The sequence below is a fragment of the Myxine glutinosa genome, chromosome 6 (assembly GCF_964187855.1).
Source record: "Myxine glutinosa chromosome 6, kmMyxGlut1.1, whole genome shotgun sequence".
Taxonomy (NCBI): Eukaryota; Metazoa; Chordata; class Myxini; order Myxiniformes; family Myxinidae; genus Myxine; species Myxine glutinosa.
Genome location: NC_136266.1, coordinates 82,188,120 through 82,207,996, shown reverse-complemented (window position 1 = coordinate 82,207,996; position 19,877 = coordinate 82,188,120). Strand labels below are relative to the sequence as shown.

General features: G+C 40.3%; 1 protein-coding gene across 1 annotated transcript in view; it reads left to right on the top strand.

Annotated features, from left to right (window-relative positions):
- Positions 1–19,570, top strand: part of LOC137430012 (uncharacterized) — a 43,012-nt gene extending 23,442 nt beyond the window's left edge. The window contains exons 2-4 of the mRNA XM_078780055.1: positions 11,926–12,385; positions 16,815–16,955; positions 17,093–19,570. Coding sequence (XP_078636181.1) covers positions 11,938–12,385; positions 16,815–16,955; positions 17,093–18,321 — 1,818 coding nt within the window. The 5' untranslated portion in view covers positions 11,926–11,937 and the 3' untranslated portion in view covers positions 18,322–19,570. The remainder of the gene's footprint in view (positions 1–11,925; positions 12,386–16,814; positions 16,956–17,092) is intronic.
- The last annotated feature ends 307 nt before the right edge of the window (positions 19,571–19,877 follow it).

Below are 19,877 nucleotides of genomic sequence, written 5' to 3'. Positions count from 1 at the left end.
TTTACAGTGATAATGTCATTCAAATATCCTCAGGTATAAATTCAGTATTAATTCACTGTGATTTGATTGATGGTGCTTATAACGATGATTTAGAACAAATACAATATTTTCATTCAGCGCTTACTCAACCTAAAAATTGGTTATAAATTCAATATGGAACCTAAAAATCTTGTCTATCTACCTATGTCAGGTAAGACCATTTCTAGAGTAAGTTTTAGGATTACCGACCAAGATAATCGTATGATTTCTTTTAATGGAGAAATTATATCCAACAGAATTCATCTTCGTGAAGTTTTCTAAGAAATAAATAATGGTTATTGTGAGAAAACACGAGTTGGGAAAATATAAAATAATTACAGGGGATGGGATGTTTCTTTCACCATATCGTGAGGGTAAAGGTATGTATCTTGGTAGAGGATATTATAAACCAAAGAGACAATGAGGTGTAGGAGAACAATTTAGAAATAAAGGAGATGGGATAATTGATACTCTAATGGGTATAGGTTCAACAATTCTTAAACATAAGGACCTGATAGGTTCAACCGCTTCTGCTGTGGGAAACGTAGCGAGTGCTATACAGAGTATAAAAGACGCTCAAAAAGAGTCTCATAAATTACAAGCTATCAAAGAAATTAAGAAAGGTAAAACTCAATTGTCTCCTCAAGAACGTCAAAAAATATTCAAATATTTGGGTCGGGGTTTCAAAAGTTTTAACATTTCTTTTACTAAATAAAAACAAGTATGGAAACGATTGATAATATCTATGATTTGGATGATACCATTATCATCTCAAACTCTACTAAAAAGGACGACTACTTTAAGGTAAATGCTATTACAGGAACAGATTGGAATTCAAACGGAACAAAAAGTTTTGAAATAAATAATCAACAAACTTACTTGAATCTAGCTGATAGTTTCTTGTTGTGTAAATTTAAATTCACTAAGGCTGCGAATAACACTAATGCTACACTCGTAAATGATTTCTTCTGGAAAAGTTTGATAGTGTCCGTTTGTATATTGGAACACAAGAGGTTGAAGCGGTTGATTACGTCTCTGCTACATCTGAAATTATGAAATTTACACTATATTCGTTTAGTGATCGAATGGGTAAGGGAGCTGTTGAAGGTTTTATTCCTGATATGTCAACAGGAACAAATGCAGACCCTGGTTATAGTCAAAGGAAGGCAATGTATAATGATGAAACAAAAGCAGAGAATAGTTTTACCGTAGCAGTACCCCTTAAAGGTATATTTGGATTTTGTGATTATGATAAAGTTTTTTATGGCCTTAAAATTAGATTTCAACGACAAAGGAATGATAATGAAAATAGATTGCTTTTTGGGGCTGAGAATGCTTTCGGCGAAAATATTAAATTTGTTGTTAATGATTTGTGTTGGTATATTAGTGAATATACTCGTAATCTTAAAACGGAAGAAATGTTGAATAGAAGACTAACTCAAAGACCCCACTAAATGTATCATACCTTAAAAGAAGATGTCAACACGTTAAACTGGAACACACTACCTACACTTGGAATTTAGGTGTTCTTCAAGGAAAGCCACGATACCTATGGCTCATTTTTAAGAAACCAGATGGAGATGAAGGTACTGATAAGAATAATGCTTTGAGTGATAATGCCAAGGTGAAACAACTTCGAGTTTCTTTGGATGGAACATTTTATCCACGAGACAGATTGGAAATTGATTGGGAAAAAAATGATTACGCAGAAGCCTACAAGTCTTACCAAAAGGTGTGTGAAAGCAATAGTAATAAAGATCCCATTTTGGATATGGTTGCATTTCAAAAACTTTATACAATCTATGCAATTGACCTAAGTTCTCAAAAGGAAACTATAAAGTCCAATAGAGTGGATACTTCTCTATACATTGAAAGGGCGGAGAGTGAAGAAGTTGATACATATTGTTTGCTTTTGGAAGAAGCAGAATTGCAGATTAATACAGATAATGGTGTTATGATTAATATCACATAGATTTTAAAAAATAAATAAATGAGTGTTAAAGAACCAACTGGGGTATATGTTAATCAAATCAATCTTAATAAATTAACATCTTGTATTCAAAATCAAAAGCCTTGTATTATTAATGTTAATACAATTCAAAGAAAAGGAGCAGTAAGAATTGATGTTTTACTCACAAGAGAGCAGGTGAAAACACTAAATGATGCTGGATCACTTAAAATTAAAATGGCAAAACCTATGTTAAAGAAATATTCAACAAGGGAAACGAGTGGAGGATTTCTCCCATTTCTAATACCTTTATTTGCGGGTTTAAGTGCAGCGGGAGCATTGACGGGTGGTATTTAGCAGCGGTAAAAACTGCTAATGAAAGGAAGGCTCAACTACAAGCTCAAAAGGAGTTGGAAAGGCACAACAAAGAGTTGGAGAAACAAATTAGTGGAAATGGTGTAATTGTGGATTTTGCTCAAAAACTTGAAAGCCTACCTGATAAAGCGAGATTGTTGGTTGGAGATATGCTTTCCTCTATCGCTCAAGCGGGTGTTAAACTAACTAAACGGGGTAATGGATTGTATCTTTCTCATAAATAAATGGAACAGTGGTTTAAAAAATTTGGAAAGAATACAACATCAAATATAGAACGAGCTAAGTATTGTAAAAAACTAAAAATTATTAATGTGGTAATCTGTATGAGAGATGAATTAACAAAGTTGTCCAAGAATACAAAGAATATTATTATGAATTTAACACACAGAATGGTTCTCATTGGGTTTGTATTTATAATAGTCAGGATAAATATTATTTTGATAGTTATGGTCTTCCACCTCCTCTTGAAGTACTGGATTTCTTAGAGAGTGGTGTTTATCAAACATTTCAAGTCCAATAATTAAATTCAAAATGTTGTGGTCAATTATGTTTATATGTATTATTTCAACTCAACAAGAATGAAAATTTTGATGATATTATTTTTAATCTAATATAAATGACATGTTGGAAAAGATGGTTCAACCTTTGGGGTATCTCAAGAGTTAGATATTGATTTATCAAATTATTATACAAAGGCACATGCTGAACGACAAAAATATAGTATAAGTAAAAATGTTAATATGAAGAACTTATAAATTAAACAATTATCTGGGTCCTACTGACGTGAATGACTTGGTGAGATTAAGTGATTTAACGCAATATATATTCCAAGAGAAAAAATCACGTTTTGTTAAACAAGTAAAATTTACAACCACAACACCTGGTTATACAGACCATACACCTTTCCTCATTAAATTTAACTATCTGCTTACAATTGAATTTTTTAAAGAAGGGCATATAGTTAATATGCGAATAGATAAGTGAGGGTATGAAATGCCTGATTTAGGGTATAATTGGTCCTTTTCAACAAACCTACAAGATTTACATGATTTAAATCAGTCTCGTAAAGAAGAATATTATCCGCTTGGTGAGGATAAGGAGTTATGTGGAAGTACAATTAGCAAACAACAAATACATGATTTCAAGAATAGAAAATTATATGGCAGCAAAACAATAGTTTATATGACAAAGAAGGAAGGTAATGAGATAAATATAGAAAGCTGAGGAATACAAACCGATTTGGTAGTGGGAAGATGGGGTGGTATTACATGTCATAATATTAATCTCACATATATTTCTGATACATAAATGGCAGGGAGAAGACCACAAGAGAATTATAATTTTTGTATTCAGGGATACCTACAAGAAAAGGGTGCTCGGTTTTACATACCTTATGAATTGGAACATATACATGGAATTTTTGTAATTAAGAACTGGCCTTATACTGATATTGCTAAACCCACAAATGGAGATTTGATTAAAATATTAAATATGAACTTCTCAAAGTTATGAAATATAAAACTCTTTTAGAAATCATCATCAAATCTTATTGGTATCCTATTATGAGAAAAATAATTACAGATACAAGAATATCTCAAAATCCAGAGGAGTACATGTATAATATTCTTTGGGGCTCAAACTCAAGGGCAGCAAGGGATGAGGAAGGAGTTGAAGAAGAGAAGGAGGAAAGGGAGAAAAAGGAGAAGGAAGAGAGTGAGAAAAAGGAGAGGGAAAAAAGAAAGAAGGAGGAGAGGGAGGAAAAATATAAAAAGATGGAAATCAGTAAGATTAATAAAAGATTGAATGCATTACAGCAAATAAATCAATTTCAACGCACCGAAGAGGAAAATAAAGAATTAATGACTCTTGGGAAGATATTAGTTTCAAGAATAACTGTTCCATCACTTTCAGGGATAAGATTTAAACGAGAAAGTGGGGATAAAGAAGAAGAAGGAAAAGATTATGTGGTTGATGATGTTGGTGTTATTGACTTTAGTTAGTTTTATTTGTAAATAAATGGAGGAGAGATTGAAGGCATTCCTAAGAATGATTTATGTTTTAAAAATCAAGATAGAAATGTATATGTTGAAAACCAAAAAGGTTTTCGTACTCTGTAGGAATTTTTCTGATAAATAAATGAGTTATTGTGTTAAGTGTAAAAAGTAAACTAATACGAAAAATATATCGTATGTTAAAGGTAAAAATAATAGAGTTTATGAAAAGGGGATATGTTTAGTGTGTGGCTCTAAAAAGTGCCAATTCATTTCTAAGCATAAAAGTGGGGGAGATATACAAAAGTTTTGTCAGGGAGTAAATTTACAACAACTGGAATTCCTGGGGAATTCCAGGGTATTCTTTCTGTGGTCCAGGAACAAACTTGGATAAAAGATTAGATGAGGCTGACAATCCTAAACCTTGGTCTAAACCTCTAAATAGGGTTGATGAAGTGTGTATGAAGCATGATATTGATTATGGGAATACCACTACATTGGATGAAAAACATGAAGCAGACAGAGAAATGTTGTATAATTTGTCTTTGATACAAAATCCAACATTGAGAGAGAAAGTTGATAGGTTTATTGTGAAAAAATTGATAAGTGCTAAATTGAAACTTGGTCTTGGTTATTCACCCTCAAAAAACTATTAGGCCCTAATGATGTCATCAAGACCGAGGAGCTTTTGGCTAATGAATTACATAAACCTATAATCACAAAGTTTAAAAGAAGGAAAGTTTATTCTAAAGGCACCGACCACATATGGTCCGCTGATTTAATTGAACTAAATAATGATAAGGGGTAGAAGTATACTTTAACCGTTATTGATTTGAGGAGTCGATATGCTTGGGTTGTTCCTTTGAAAAACAAAAGGGGTAATACTCTTATGTTAGCTTTCAGTGGAATATTTAGTAAATGTAAAAGAAAACCAAAGAAGTTATGGACTGACGAGGGAACAGAGTTCTCTAACAAAATATTTATAAAATTTCTTCGGGGGGAGGGTGTTAAATTATACAGCACCTTTAATGAAGGAAAGGCATTTGTTATTGAGCGTTTTAAACGTAATTTGAAGGAGAGACTATATTAAAAAATTCACACAACTCAGTTCTCAACAATGGGTGTATTTAATTCAGGATATTGTAGATAATTACAATAATACAGTTCATTCATCAACAAAATCAAAACCATCGGAAACATTTACAAAATTAGAATATGAAAAGGAGATTAATTTGAGAAAGCCCAAGTTCAAAGTTGGTGATATTGTAAGAATATACAGATGGAAAAGCCATTTTGAGAAAGGTTATACAAAGAGATGGACGAATGAATTATTTAAAATCGTTGATGTAATGGATACAGTCCCTTGGACTTACAAATTATATGATATGAATGGGGAAGAAATCTTGGGTTCATTTTACTCACAGGAATTACAAAAAACACAACAACAACACAACAACAACATGCATTTTAAGGCCATTTTCCCTGCTAGAGCGGGGGTTAGCCAAAACAAAAGTTCTCACTTGTGTACATCTCACATGTTCTCACATGTCACTCAAAGTAGTGTGTTAGTTCTCACAAAAAAACACAAGTAAGCAGACAATACCCTTGAAAACAATACACCAGGGTGTGGTATTAAAAATAATAAATAAATAATAAAATGTAATGGGGATACGTTCTTGAGATCTGTGAACCCCAAACGCAGAATCCCTCAACTTTTCAGTTGGGGCTTAACTTTTGTGTGTGTGTGCAATGGGGTTACGTTCTTGAGATCTGTGAACCCCAAACACAGAATCCCTCAACTTTTCAGTTGGGGCTTAACTTTTGTGTGTGTGCAATGGGGATACGTTCTTGATATCTGTGAACCCCAAACACAGAATCCCTCAACTTTTCAGTTGGGGCTTAACTTCTGCACACAATTTTGTTTGTTGGTGTGTGTGTGTGTGAGTGAGTCATAATAATATACAAACCCTAACCCAACCCCATCCCTAACCCAACCCCACCCCTAACCCAACCCATCCCTAACCCTCACATTCAAAATCCCAACCCTAACCCAACCCATCCCGAACCCTCACATTCAAAATCCCAACCCTAACCCAACCCATCCCCAACCCAACCCCATCCCTGACCCTCACATTCAAAATCCCAACCCTAACCCAACCCCATCCCTAACTCAACCCCACCCCACCCCTAACCCTCACATTCAAAATCCCAACCCTCACCCAACCCTAACCCAACCCCATCCCTAACCCAACCCCACCCCAAACCCAACCCATCCCTAACCCTCACATTCAAAATCCCAACCCTAACCCAACCCATCCCTAACCCTCACATTCAAAATCCCAACCCTAACCCAACCCCATCCCTAACCCAACCCCACCCCACCCCTAACCCTCACATTCAAAATCCCAACCCTCACCCAACCCTAACCCAACCCCATCCCTAACACAACTCTAACCCCAACCCATCCCTAACCCTCACATTCAAAATCCCAACCCTAACCCAACCCCAACCCCAACCCAACCCAACGCCAACCCTAACCCTCACATTCAAAATCCTAATCCTCACATAATCTTTTTTTTCTTTTCTTTTTTTAAATATGTATTTTTTCTCTTCCTCCAATTCTGTCTTTCAAGGCGTTCAAGTTTGAAGAAGTAGAAATAGAAACAAAGAATTTTCTGGCATTTTCTTCCTCGAACTTTCTTGATATTGCTTAAATCAAGCGTCATTAAACAAAGAACATTGTTCATTGCTTTAGAATCCAAAGAGTCTCCAAGATGGACCCCACAGGTAGAGTCTCCAAAATAAAACCAACTTTCCAAGTTCCCAAGGTATAACCACATTCCTGTTGAGCCTCCAAGATAGGTATCACATTGTGAGTCATCAAAACAAAACCCCCATTCCGAGTCTCCAAAAATATAACCATCTTTCCAAGTCTCCAAGGTCGAACCACAATTTTCAGAAATATTGGGGGTGTCCATGATAAGTCTCACATAGTATAACTGCAGACCATCAGGGAAAACTTCCCTTTCCCAATTTTTAGGGTTTCTGTGATGAGTCTCACATAGTATTACTGCGGACCATCAGGGAGAACTCCCGTTTTCCAATTTTTTAGGGTTTCCGTGATAAGTCTCACATAGTATAACTGCGGACCATCAGGGAGAACTCCCGTTTCCCAATTTTTTAGGGTTTCCGTGATGTCTTTTCATAAATTTGTGGGTCTCCAATGTATAACTTGTATTCTGGTTCATCAAGGTAGAACTTGTTCAGTGGGTTTTGTTTTGATAACTCACAATAAGTATCATCATGGTAGAACTCTTTTTCAGGATTTTGTGGATCTCCAAGGTATAACCTTTTGGCTGGGTCATCAAGGTAGAACTCGTTCTGTGGGTCTTGGTTGTTCAAAATGTCTTCAAACAAAAAAATAACTTCATCCCAAGTTGTGTTAAAAGCAGTATTTTCATTTCATATCTCAGATACAATTTCCTGTGAGAGAAAATAACAATGTATTAATTTAATACAATATTTTTATTTGTATAAATCAAGCTCTATGAATATTAAAAGAAACTTTGCTAACTTTTACACGAGTCTCATCTAAAAAAAAAAAAAAAAAAAAAAAAAAAAAAAAATACATAAACAAACTTACCTCCATTGATAAGAGGTTCGAGTCCAGTTCATCAATCTGAAGGTTGAGCTCCACACAGGTAGTAGGACTCCAAGGAATAGCAAAGTTATCCCATTCCATTTCAGCACAGTAGTCCATTCTCAAGAGAAGCAGAAAGCGTGTTTTAAAAAGCCTGTGTGGTCGGTGCCTTTTATAAGAAGGGCTGGGTGCCTGTCATTTCCTGTGGAAATTATCTGGGGAAACCTGGATATGTCTTAACTGGAAATGATGTGATGGAAATTCCCTGAAAATGATGTAATGTCTTAACTGAAAATGATACAATGGTAGAGAGTTTATAAAGTGGGCGGGGCTTATCAAAAAGTGGGCGGAGCTTAACAAAAAGTGGATGGGGCTTAGCAACAAGTGGGCGGGGCTTACCTAAAAAGTGGGTGGGGTTCAGCAAAAAGTGGGTGGAGCTTAACAAAAAGTGGGCAGAGCCTACCAAAAAGTGGGTGGCTCGGGGGGTGGTCAAACAAGGTCATTAAGAGAGGTGTATCATTTTATCTTGGTTCAAAAGAAATAGTTGGAACAAAATGTTAATGTATTATTCATCAATATACTGGATGGAGATGAGTGTCATAATAAACTTAGGTTGATGCCAAAGGTTGAAGGGGTGTTCATTGGCTCCTTGTTTGAGTTTGCAACAGTTGTCAATACACACCAGGGGTTTGATTTGTTAGCTATTAAACTGGCTAGAATTGATCATGTCTCATTGGGGGAGAAATAAGGGTGCACAATTTTATGGTGGAACAGCCAGTCAGAAAGTTTTTTCCCCCTTTTTTCACCATTCACTTGCATGTAAAATTAGAGGTGGTCCAGGAACAACATTTACCTTCTACTCTCGTGTCTGACTGCCCATCAGTCTGACTGCCCGTCAGTCTGTCTGTCAGTCAGTCTGTCAGTCCATCCATCAGTCAGTCCGTCAGTCAGTCAGTGGACTGACGGACGGGCGGACTGATGGACGGACGAACTGACTGACTGATGGACAGACTGACTGACGGACTGATGGACGGACACCCAACGCACCATCGCATAAGCTCCCCCTGAACTTCGTTCCAGGTGAGCTAACAACCAAAATGGAGCATATTACAACGTGTTTTAGGGGTAGTCTTTTATCCCTCAAGGTACTTCTAATTTGGTGTGTGGGTGTATCTCGGCATAAGGAAGAACGCTGTTGAAAATTGGGTCGCCACGTCAAAATCCAAGATGGCCGCCACCATGTATGTCTGAACCTTGTGAGTGGAATATCTCGAAAAATAAGCGAAGTACCAACTTCTAACCTGGTGTGTGGGTGTATCTAGGCACAAGGAAGAACGCTGTTTAAAATTGGGTCGCCACGTCAAAATCCAAGATGGCCGCCGCCATGTATGTCTGAACCTTGTGAGATGAATATCTTGAAGAATAAGCGAAGTACCAACTTCGAATTTGCTGTGTGGGTGTAACTCGGCATGAGGCAAACGCTATTGTAAATTGGGTCGCCACGTCAAAATCCAAGATGGCCGCCGCCATGTATGTCTGAACCTTGTGAGATGAATATCTTGAAAAATAAGCGAAGTACCAACTTCTAATTTGGTGTGTGGGTGTATCTCGGCATAACGAAGAAAGCTTTTGAAAAATGGGTCGCCACGTCAAAATCCAAGATGGCCGCCACCATATATATGTTTGAAACTTGTGAGCGAAATATCTTGAAAAATAAGCAAAGTACCAACTTCTAATCTGGTGTGTGGGTGTATCTAGGCATAAGGAAGAACCCTATTGAAAATTGCGTCGCCACGTAAAAATCCAAGATGGCCGCCGCCATGTATGTCTGAACCTTGTGAGCGGAATATCTTGAAAAATAAGCGAGGTACCAACTTCTAATCTGGTGTGTGGGTGTATCTACGCATAAGGGAGAACGCTATTGAAAATTGGGTCGCCACGTCAAAATCCAAGATGGCCGCCTTGCGTCTTCCACTTTGTCAACTCGCATCGCTTCACCGACGGGGGGACCGAGGCGTAACGCTTGTTCTACTTGTTTTGAAAATGCCTTCCCTAATTCATTCAGTTGCATTCTTCCCTCTCCAGGCCTTCAAGCCATTGTTGTATCACCATCTCATATCATGCCAAATCCATACCCGTGAAATTGTTTTACCCCATCAATCGTGCATCTCAATGCTATAACTTGTGGATTGCTGTGTTGCTTCCCTCCTCCCCCACCCCTTTCTCTCTCCCCCTCACCTTGTTTCTTCTTTGTTCTTTCCCTTGATTGTTGTGTCAAAACATGGCCTCTCTGTCAATATTGGGCCATTTTACTCTGGGTTTCTTTTCGACCTCGGTTTATAAAAACTCGCATTGATTTTATGCTGATTGATTACAAAATAACTCGAGAGGCCAAGGGATGGGCCACAGTGGGTGAAAGAACTGGATACCGAAACTTGCATTTATTGGATAAAATAAAAACTCACAAAAAATTACAAACACAGAAAAGAAAATAACATATTGTCATGTCGCTGGTGATTAAGATCACGGGCGGCAGATAGCCGAACAATTTGTTTTAACTCCGAGGTGAATAAGCCAAAAATTGGCGGTCAGTTCATCGTGCGCGGGCAAAGGAAACTAGGGTGCTTACTTCAGATGGAACCACGGGGTTTATTCCTCGAACCCACAAACACAGAAACGAGACCATGAAAATCCACAATACAACAAATGAAAGTACTACGATAATGATTTACTGAAAGTAAATGTAATACGATAAAAATGAAAGGTGAGGTAAAATAAACATGTGCTACTTTGAAGGACCCTCCACGCTGCCACAAATACAAATAGGGGGATGATAAAGAAAAACAAATGTTTTAAAGCCGGCCGGCCTTATCTGTCTCTGAATGGGTCTCTTCAGCGAGTTCGCCGAATAACGTCGACAGAACAGGCGGCCCAAAACCGCTCATGCGGGAACCGCACAAGATGGCGCGAAGCTTCTCTTTTCTGTGTCACGAACGTGAGGCAATCCGTGCGGCCGGTCCTCTTTCGCTCTTGTCTCCCTCCGAAATGCAACGCGGCTCCACAAAGTTCTCCTCACGACCCACCCAAAACAGGAGCCGCCAAGCCAGAGACAAAGAGTTCCAACAAAAGCTCTGACGGCTTTCCTCACAACCCACACGTGCCACACGGGCCAAAATGTGACCGCCTCCGACCAAGCCAGCACGAGAGAGAGAGAGAGAGAGAGAGAGAGCGAGAGCGAGGGACGGATTCTTCTTCCTCCTCTCCACGATAGCACACGAGCCAGGAACAGCCAAGCCATGGACAAAAGGCGTCCGCCCGCCACGAAGCCAAATCACACCAGCACAAACAAAGGAAAATGGCGCCTTCCTTGTTCGTCCCAAGAGACCGAGAGAGCGACAGATCCTTATTCTTCTCTCAAACTTTTGCTCTGACATCACACCTACCAATCGCAGAGTTTTACCCAATCTCTCCATGGCCGGGCTCGACGAATGACTAAGCTCGGGGCGTGGTCTGCCTGCCACGATAGTTTCCACGCCCCTCGTCCCACTCTGTGGGTGTGGCCTTGTTCCTTAGTCGGCTGGTGGGGTGCGGTTAATTGTCCGATCGGGAATGTTAGGCACTATGTTGGTTGTTGTGGTTAATGTGGCCGATTGCATGGCTGGCCAAGTGAATGTAAAAACGTAAGGGAAAATCACAGGATGCAATTACATACTGGGAATTATCCTTAAGCCCCATCTAACTAAAAAAAACCACTCTCCGTGTAATGACACATAAACACTCTTAAGCTCAGTTTTTTTTCTACTTATGTACATCGAGATGGGCTTCCTACTCACACGTGGTCCATGCTAATACTGCACAATCCTATCTCCATTATGGAAATTCGTCCTCTATCCCCACAAACGTAACAATATGGAACCTTTCCTTTATTAACATATGTATTGTATCCCTGGCAGGTCATCGGTGAAATGGAAAGCTTCTTGAAATGGCTCCAATCACAAGGCCTGAGAACAGAAACAGCCCAAGCAGTGATCAATGAGCTTGGAATTGAGAATCAGAAGGTCATTCGAGCTTGTATAGAGTCAGATTCCATACAAACTGAGCTTATCTCTCACGTCAAAGATAAATTGCCATTTGCAATGTATGCTGATTTCTGTAAGTTTGTGAAATCTTTTGTGAAGCCTCAGGTTGTCCAACTTGCAGGCTCTTCTCTGTTGGGAAGTCTTTTTGTCAACTTAGAGACTGTTAATCGGGAAGTTTACAGTTTCTGCCAAAAGTTTCCATTGATGCAATCTCCTTCACCATCTTTTGGATTCCAAAATGAGCAGTTGGAAAACGTTCATGGCTTCCGTGGAATCGGGTTAAGTGATGCATGCAGTCTCCACCTTCAGGATGATCGATTAAGGCCCAAGCCTGGTATGTGACTTTCTTTTATATACCTCAGCACGCCAAGACATAAATTGATGTTCTACCATTGATTTATATTTTTTGTAACTCGTGGAATCTCTTGGAGCAAATTTGTGTTTGAGAGTTGACTGACTCCCTATTTGCTTCCTGTTCAACAGTGCATTTAAGTTATCCGCACACAGGAGGACATTTGTTTACCTCTCATTAGGCATGGACCGGCTGATCTTTGTTTGGTACTTTAACAGCTAAATGCATTGCATAATTCTTCATAGCTTGGAAATCTTTGTTTGAACAATGTGAAGGTTCAGTGGATGGAGGTTATGTTTTAACCCTTGTTTATCTGGCGGTGTGTACCCGGTGTACCCCGGTTTAGAATAGGTACACCTTATCCCTGCGTGTCGTAAGAGGCGACTAAAAGGGTTGGCGTCAGGAAGGGCATCCGGCCATAAAAAACATTGCCTCAAAAAGAGAACCATGACAATTACAACTACATATGGGCAGGGTACAGCCAGATGTACCCCGTGGGGGACCCCACTCCCTCTCGTCAAAACTCAAGGTGGGGAACCCGATCGAAGCAAGGTGGAAATCACTCCATTTATGACGACGAAACGCCTGATGCCCGACATGGAGATCGGTTTCTGAGGTTTGGGACATGGAATGTAGGGACAATGACAGGGAGATCAGGAGAAGTGGTGGAAGTATTGGTCAGAAGAAGAGTGGACATATGTTGTGTGCAGGAGACGAGATGGAAGGGAAGTGGTGTGAGAATGGTGAAGGGTAGGCAGGGACAGAAATACAAGTTTGTGTGGCAAGGGTGCCCAGAAGGTGTGAATGGTGTTGGGGTCCTGTTTTCTGAGGAGTTTGTAGACAGTGTGGTGAGTGTGACGAGAGTGAGTGAAAGGTTGATGATGGTGAAAATGATGATTGGAAAGCTCTTGGTGAACGTCATCTCGGGATATGCTCCGCAGGTTGGTCGGAGCGATGAAGAGAAGGACAAGTTCTGGTGTGCAATAGAGAAGCTGATGGAAAACGTGAAGATGAGGAAGTTGTTGTGGTAGGACGAGACCTAAATGGACATGTGGGAAGGAGTATGGACGGTTTTGAGGGAGGTCATGGCGGTTACAGATATGGTGTGAGAAATGGAGAAGGTGAAAGGATTTTGGAGTTTGCTGATGGAGCTCATTTGTTGATTTGTAATACTCAGTTTCAGAAAGAGGATAATAAGCTTGTTACATACACGTCAGGTGGGTAGACGACAACCGTTGACTACCTGCTGGTGCATAGGTGAGATAGGGGGTACCTCTGGGACACAAAGGTGATCCCGGGGGAGGAGGCTGTTTCACAGCACCACTTGGTTGTCTGCGACATAAGGGTGAAAGGTGCGAGGAGAGCTCGGCGGGTGAAGTACCAACCGAGAATGAAGGTGTGGAGGTTGAAAGAGGTGACAGTGACGGAGGCATTAAAAGAGAGGCTGAGTATGGTGGAGGATGATGTGGTTGAGCTTGAAAGTGGTTGGATGTCAATGAAAGATAGTCTGTTGGGAGCCGTTGTTGAGATATGTGGATGGACAAAAGGAGCACCGAGGCACTCGGAAACATGGTGGTGGGATGATGAAGTTGGAAAGAAGATTGACGAGAAGAGGAAGAAGTTCAAGGAGTGGCAGAAGGCAAAGGGTATTGGGGCAGAACAGGCAGAGCATGAAAGTTATAAGGCAGCCAAGAAGGCTGCAAAGAAAGAGGAAGCAAAGGCGCAGGAGGCATGCAGGAAAATGTTCGGAGAACACTTGGATTTGGAAGAGGGTCAGAGAGCGGTATTCAGGATTGCAAAGCAGATAGCGAAAGAGAGGTGTGATGTGATGGGGGTGAGTTGCTTGAAGGATGAAGTGGGACAAATCGTTGTGGACCCAGATGGAATTAAAGGAAAATGGAAGAGATATATGGAAATACTGTTGAATGCAGAGAATGAATGGGATGGCAACATAGAGAGTAACCCAGTTTTAGGACTGGCAGAGAAGATAACCGAGAAGGAAGTTGAGGAAGCGATAAAAGCAATGAAGAGTAGAAAAGCGGGAGGGCCGACGGGAGTTGTGGGAGATATGTTGAAGGCAGCAGGAAGTTGGGGTGTGAAGAGAATGACAGAGATCTGTAATCTGGTGGTTATTGAAGGCAGCATTCCAGTGGATTGGGAACTGAGTACCCTCGTCCCTCTATACAAGGGGAAAGGTGACCCTCTGGACTGTGGCTCATATCGAGCGATAAAGTTATTGGAGCGTGGAATGAAGGTATTGGAAACGGTGTTGGAGAGGAGGATAAAGAAGAAAGTGAAGATTGATGAAATGCAGTTTGGATTTATGCCAGGAAGAGGAACGACAGACGCACTTTTTATTGTGAGGCAGTTGCAGGAGAAGTACATGGAGGAGAGGAAGAAGTTGTTTCTTGGGTTTGTTGATCTGGAGAAAGCATTTGATAGGGTTCCACATGAAGTAGTGACATGGGCATTGAGGAAGTTAGGAGTGGAGGAATGGTTGATCATAGTGATGGCAATGTACAAAAGAGCGCGCACAGCTGTAAGGACGAAGGACGGGAACAGTGGTGAGTTTGAGGTGAAGGTGGGAGTGCATCAGGGGTCGGTACTAAGTCCACTACTATTTGTAGCTGTGATGGAGGTGCTGGCTCGGAATGTAAAGGAGGGTTTACCGTGGGAGTTGTTGTATGCAGATGATCTGGTGTTGATTGCAGAAAGTATGGATGGACTGAAGGAGAAGATGAACAAGTGGAAGGAATATATAGAGACAAAAGGTCTGAAGGTGAATATCGGAAAAACGAAGGTGATGGCAAGTGGTAAAGCATGTGGTGAGGTGGAAAGAACTGGGAAGTGGCCGTGTTCTGTGTGCAGGAAGGGTGTCGGAGTGAATTCCATTCAATGTACAATGTGCGCTGAGTGGGTTCATCAAAAATGTAGTGGTTTGAGAGGGTCATTAACCAGTGTGGCAGCTACATTCAAGTGTAAGGTGTGCACAGAGTGAGCTGCAGATAGAGGAAATGTTGAGTTGGATCTTGGAGATGGCGTGGAGCTGCAAGGTGTGAAAACAGTTTGTTACCTAGGAGACATGCTGAATGGAGAAGGTGGATCAGACTCGGCAACGGTTGCAAGAGTGAGATGTGCATGGAAGAAGTATCGGGAACTGAGTGGCGTGCTGACGAGGAGGGGAGTGTCGTTGAAGCTGAAGGGAAAGGTGTGTGCTGCATGTGTGAGAAGTGTTATGATTTATGGGAGCGAGACATGGGTAATGAACGTAGAGCAGCAACAAAGGTTGGAAAGGGTGGAAATACGAATGGTTCAGTGGATGTGTGGAGTGTCGTTGAGAGAGAGGAAGACAAATGATGAATTGCGAAAGATGATGGGAATAGAGCCTGTGATGGATGTTGTGAAGAGAAACAGTTTGAGATGGTTTGGTCATGTGTTGAGGAAGGATGAAAGTGACTGGTTGAGAAGAGTGATGGAAATGAATGTAGAAGGAAGTAGAGGACGGGGAAGACCGAGAAAGACTTGTCTAAAGATAGTCGAAGAAGAAATGCGGGCAAGGGGGTTAACAAGGGGAGATGCAGAGAATAGGGCAAAATGGAGAAGATTGTCATGGGGACCGCAAGGCTAACCCCCGCTCTTGCAGGGAAAATAGCCTTTAAAATGCTTGTTGTTGTTGTTGTATCTGGCGGTCTGTGAGCATGATTTCTCAAAAAGTTATTGATGGATTCGGACAAACTTGGTGGACAGTTTGGGTGTGTGACAATGACGAATTGTTTCGATTTGTGTGAAGTTTTGGATGCTGAATTATTTAAGTAATTTTTCACCATTGAGAGGAATGGCCAAAAACAATATAAGGCAAGATATCTCAATATGTTATGGACGGTTTTGGAAGAAACTTGGTGGAGACATTTGGTGTGTCATGACGAATTGTTTCAATTTTTGGATGATCCAGATTCGGATGAGAGTTTTAAAAATATTTTAAGTTATTGTTCACCACTTGGAGATGGGGCCAAAAACAATATGCTGTATCGCCTGCTATTTCAAAAAGTTGCGGATGGATTATGACAACTTGGTAGTTGTATTTGGTAAGTGACACGCACAAGCCAATTAGATTTCGGTTATGGTGCAGATGTAAATCCGGCCTAACAGTGGGATAGAAAACGTAAATTGTTCAGCCTACCGTAGGTATGCGCTCAAGCGAGTTCTGTTCTAGTTTGCAATGTGTTCATTTGATGCAAGTGTTGGTCACTGACCTCGACCAAATATCCTTTATTTGTGTTGTAATTACATACGAGTAGTAGTGAATTAATACTTTTCCAGGTCTGAATAAATATCTTATTGACCTGAATTGTATCTTGTAGCATTATAAATATAATGTCTCTGCAAAAGACTGACACTAAATTCTGTGCAGGTGATGTCTGTCCTGTAAACATGGAATGCAGACAACACAACAATGATTCCTCTGTCTCAGAAGCTTCAAAATATGTTTCTGCAAATGAAGGATCAGAGGATGTTCCTATGCCACATGGCAGTACCTCCTGTTCTGTTACTGGTGAGCAGAGAGTTTCAAAAGGAACATTTCATCTTTGTAGTCAGAATTTATGAAATTTTTGAAATAGCGTTAAACATTTTACATTTTGATTTTGCCAAAAAAACAAATGTAAAGTGACTTTTTCTTTGTTTTTGTAGAACAACCAAGAAGTAATATTCGACAAATAATATGCAGGGGCAGCTTGAGATTGAAGAAGATGTGCTTTATGAAGAAACAATCACCAGAACACTCACGACCTTTAAAATACAAGTGCATGTCTGGTCCTCGCAACATAAAGCTTCATGGCAAATTAAAAAAATTAAACAAACATAAATTGGTTCTTAAAAGGCAAATGCATTATAAGCGTGACATGTGCATGACGGATTGTGCTGCACCGAGCAACGTTCATATACACACGAGGATCCAAACTGTACAGCACCCACACAAGTGTACTTGCTGTAGTAAAGGTTTCTCACAAAAAAGCCATTTGAAAAAGCTTATGAAGATCCATAGAAGATCTTCACAAGAATCAGCAGAGCGCCCGCACAAGTGCACTGGCTGTAGCAAAGGTTTCTCACAAAAAGGCTATTTGAAAATGCATATGAAGATCCATACAGGAGAGTGTCCTTACAAATGCTCTCTCTGTGGTAAAGATTTTATTACGAAACAGAACTTGAACCTCCATAGTGCCATCCACAGTGGAGAGCGTCCTTACAAATGCTCCATTTGTGACAAGGATTTTATTTCTAAACAGAGATTGAAACTCCACAGTACCATCCACACGGGAGAGCGCCCGCACAAGTGCACTGTCTGTTGCAAAGGTTTCTCACAAAAAGGCCATTTGAAAATGCACATGAAGATCCATACAGGAGAGTGTCCTTACAAATGCTCTCTCTGTGGTAAAGCTTTTATAAGGAAACCGAGTTTGAACCTCCATAGTACCATCCACACTGGAGAGCACCCGCACAAGTGCACTGTCTGCAGCAAAGGTTTCTCACAAAAAGGCCATTTGAAAATGCACATGAAGATCCATACAGGAGAGTGTCCTTACAAATGCTCTCTCTGTGGTAAAGATTTTATTACGAAACAGAACTTGAACCTCCATAGTGCCATCCACACTGGAGAGCGTCCTTACAAATGCTCTCTCTGTGGTAAAGATTTTATTACGAAACAGAACTTGAACCTCCATAGTGCCATCCACACTGGAGAGCATCCTTACAAATGCTCTGTCTGTGGTAAAGATTTTATTACGAAACAGAGGTTGAAACTCCATAGCACCATCCACACTGGAGAGCGCCCGCACAAGTGCACTGTCTGTAGCAAAGGTTTCTCACAAAAAGGCTCTTTGAAAAGGCATATGAAGATCCACACAAGAGAGTGTCCTTAAAAATGCTTTGTCTGTGGTAAAGATTTTATTACGAAACAGAGCTTGAACCTCCATAGTACCATCCACACTGGAGAGTGCCCGCACAAGTGCACTATCTGGAGCAAAGGTTTCTCACAAAAAGGCTATTTGAAAATGCATATGAAGATCCATACAGGAGAGTGTCCTCACAAATGCTCTGTCTGTGGTAAAGATTTCATTATGAAACAGAGATTGAACCTCCATAGTACCATCCACACTGGAGAGCGCCCGCACAAGTGCACTGTCTGTAGCAAAGGTTTCTCACACAAAGGCTATTTGAAAATGCATATGAAGATCCATACAGGAGAGTGTCCTCACAAATGCTCTGTCTGTGGTAAAGATTTTATTATGAAACAGAGCTTGAACCTCCATAGTACCACCCACACTGGAGAGCGCCCGCACAAGTGCACTGTCTGTAGTAAAGGTTTCTCACAAAAATGCAATTTGAAAAACCATGTGAAGATCCATACAGGATCTGCACAAGGATCAGGAGAGCGCCCGCACAAGTGCACTGTCTGTAGCAAAGGTTTCTCACAAAAAGGCTATTTGAAAAAGCATATGAAGATCCATACAGGAGAGCGTCCTTACAAATGCTCTATTTGTGATAAGACCTTTATTTATAAATACCGCTTGACCACCCATAGTACCATCCACACTGGAGAGCGTGCACACAAGTGCTCCATCTGTGATAAAGCTTTCTCTCAAAAGGGTGAGGTGAAAATGCATATGAGGATCCATACAGGAGAACGTCCTTACAAATGTTCTCTTTGTGATAAGAATTTTATCTCGAAACAGAAATTGAACCTCCATAGTACCATCCACACTGCAGAGCGCCCGCACAAGTGCTCTGTTTGTGGTAAATCTTTTCGGAACAAATGTAATTTGAAAATGCATATGAAGAATCATGCAGCAGAACGCCCTTACAAATGCTCCATTTGTGATAAGGATTTTGTTTTTAAACACAGCTTGAATCTCCATAGTATCACCCACACTGGAGAGCGCGCACACAAGTGCTTTATCTGTGATAAAGCTTTCTCTCAAAAAGCCGCTTTGAAAACACATATGAGGACACACTACGGAGAGCGCCCTTACAAATGTTCTGTCTGTGGTAATGATTTCTCTAAAAAGGGACATTTGAAAGTGCATATGATGATCCATACAGGAGAACGTCCTTACAAATGCTTTATTTGTGAGAAGGGTTTTATTTCCAAGCATAAATTGAACTTCCATAGTATCACCCACACCTGGGAGCGTCCACACAATTGCTCTGTCTGTGATGAGAGTTTTTCACAAAAAGGCAGTTTGAAAAAGCACATGAGGATCCATACAGTAGTGTGACCTTACAAATGTTATATTTGTGATAAGGATTTTATTTCCACACAGAAATCGAATTTCCTTAATACCATCTATACAGGAGAGCTTTCTGATCTTAAAAATTATGCCGGGGAAAATTACTACAATCTAAACACAATTGGATCCTGTCCAGGGTTAATTGACGATCCTGAAAATAACATTCGGAACAAAGATACGAGGACACT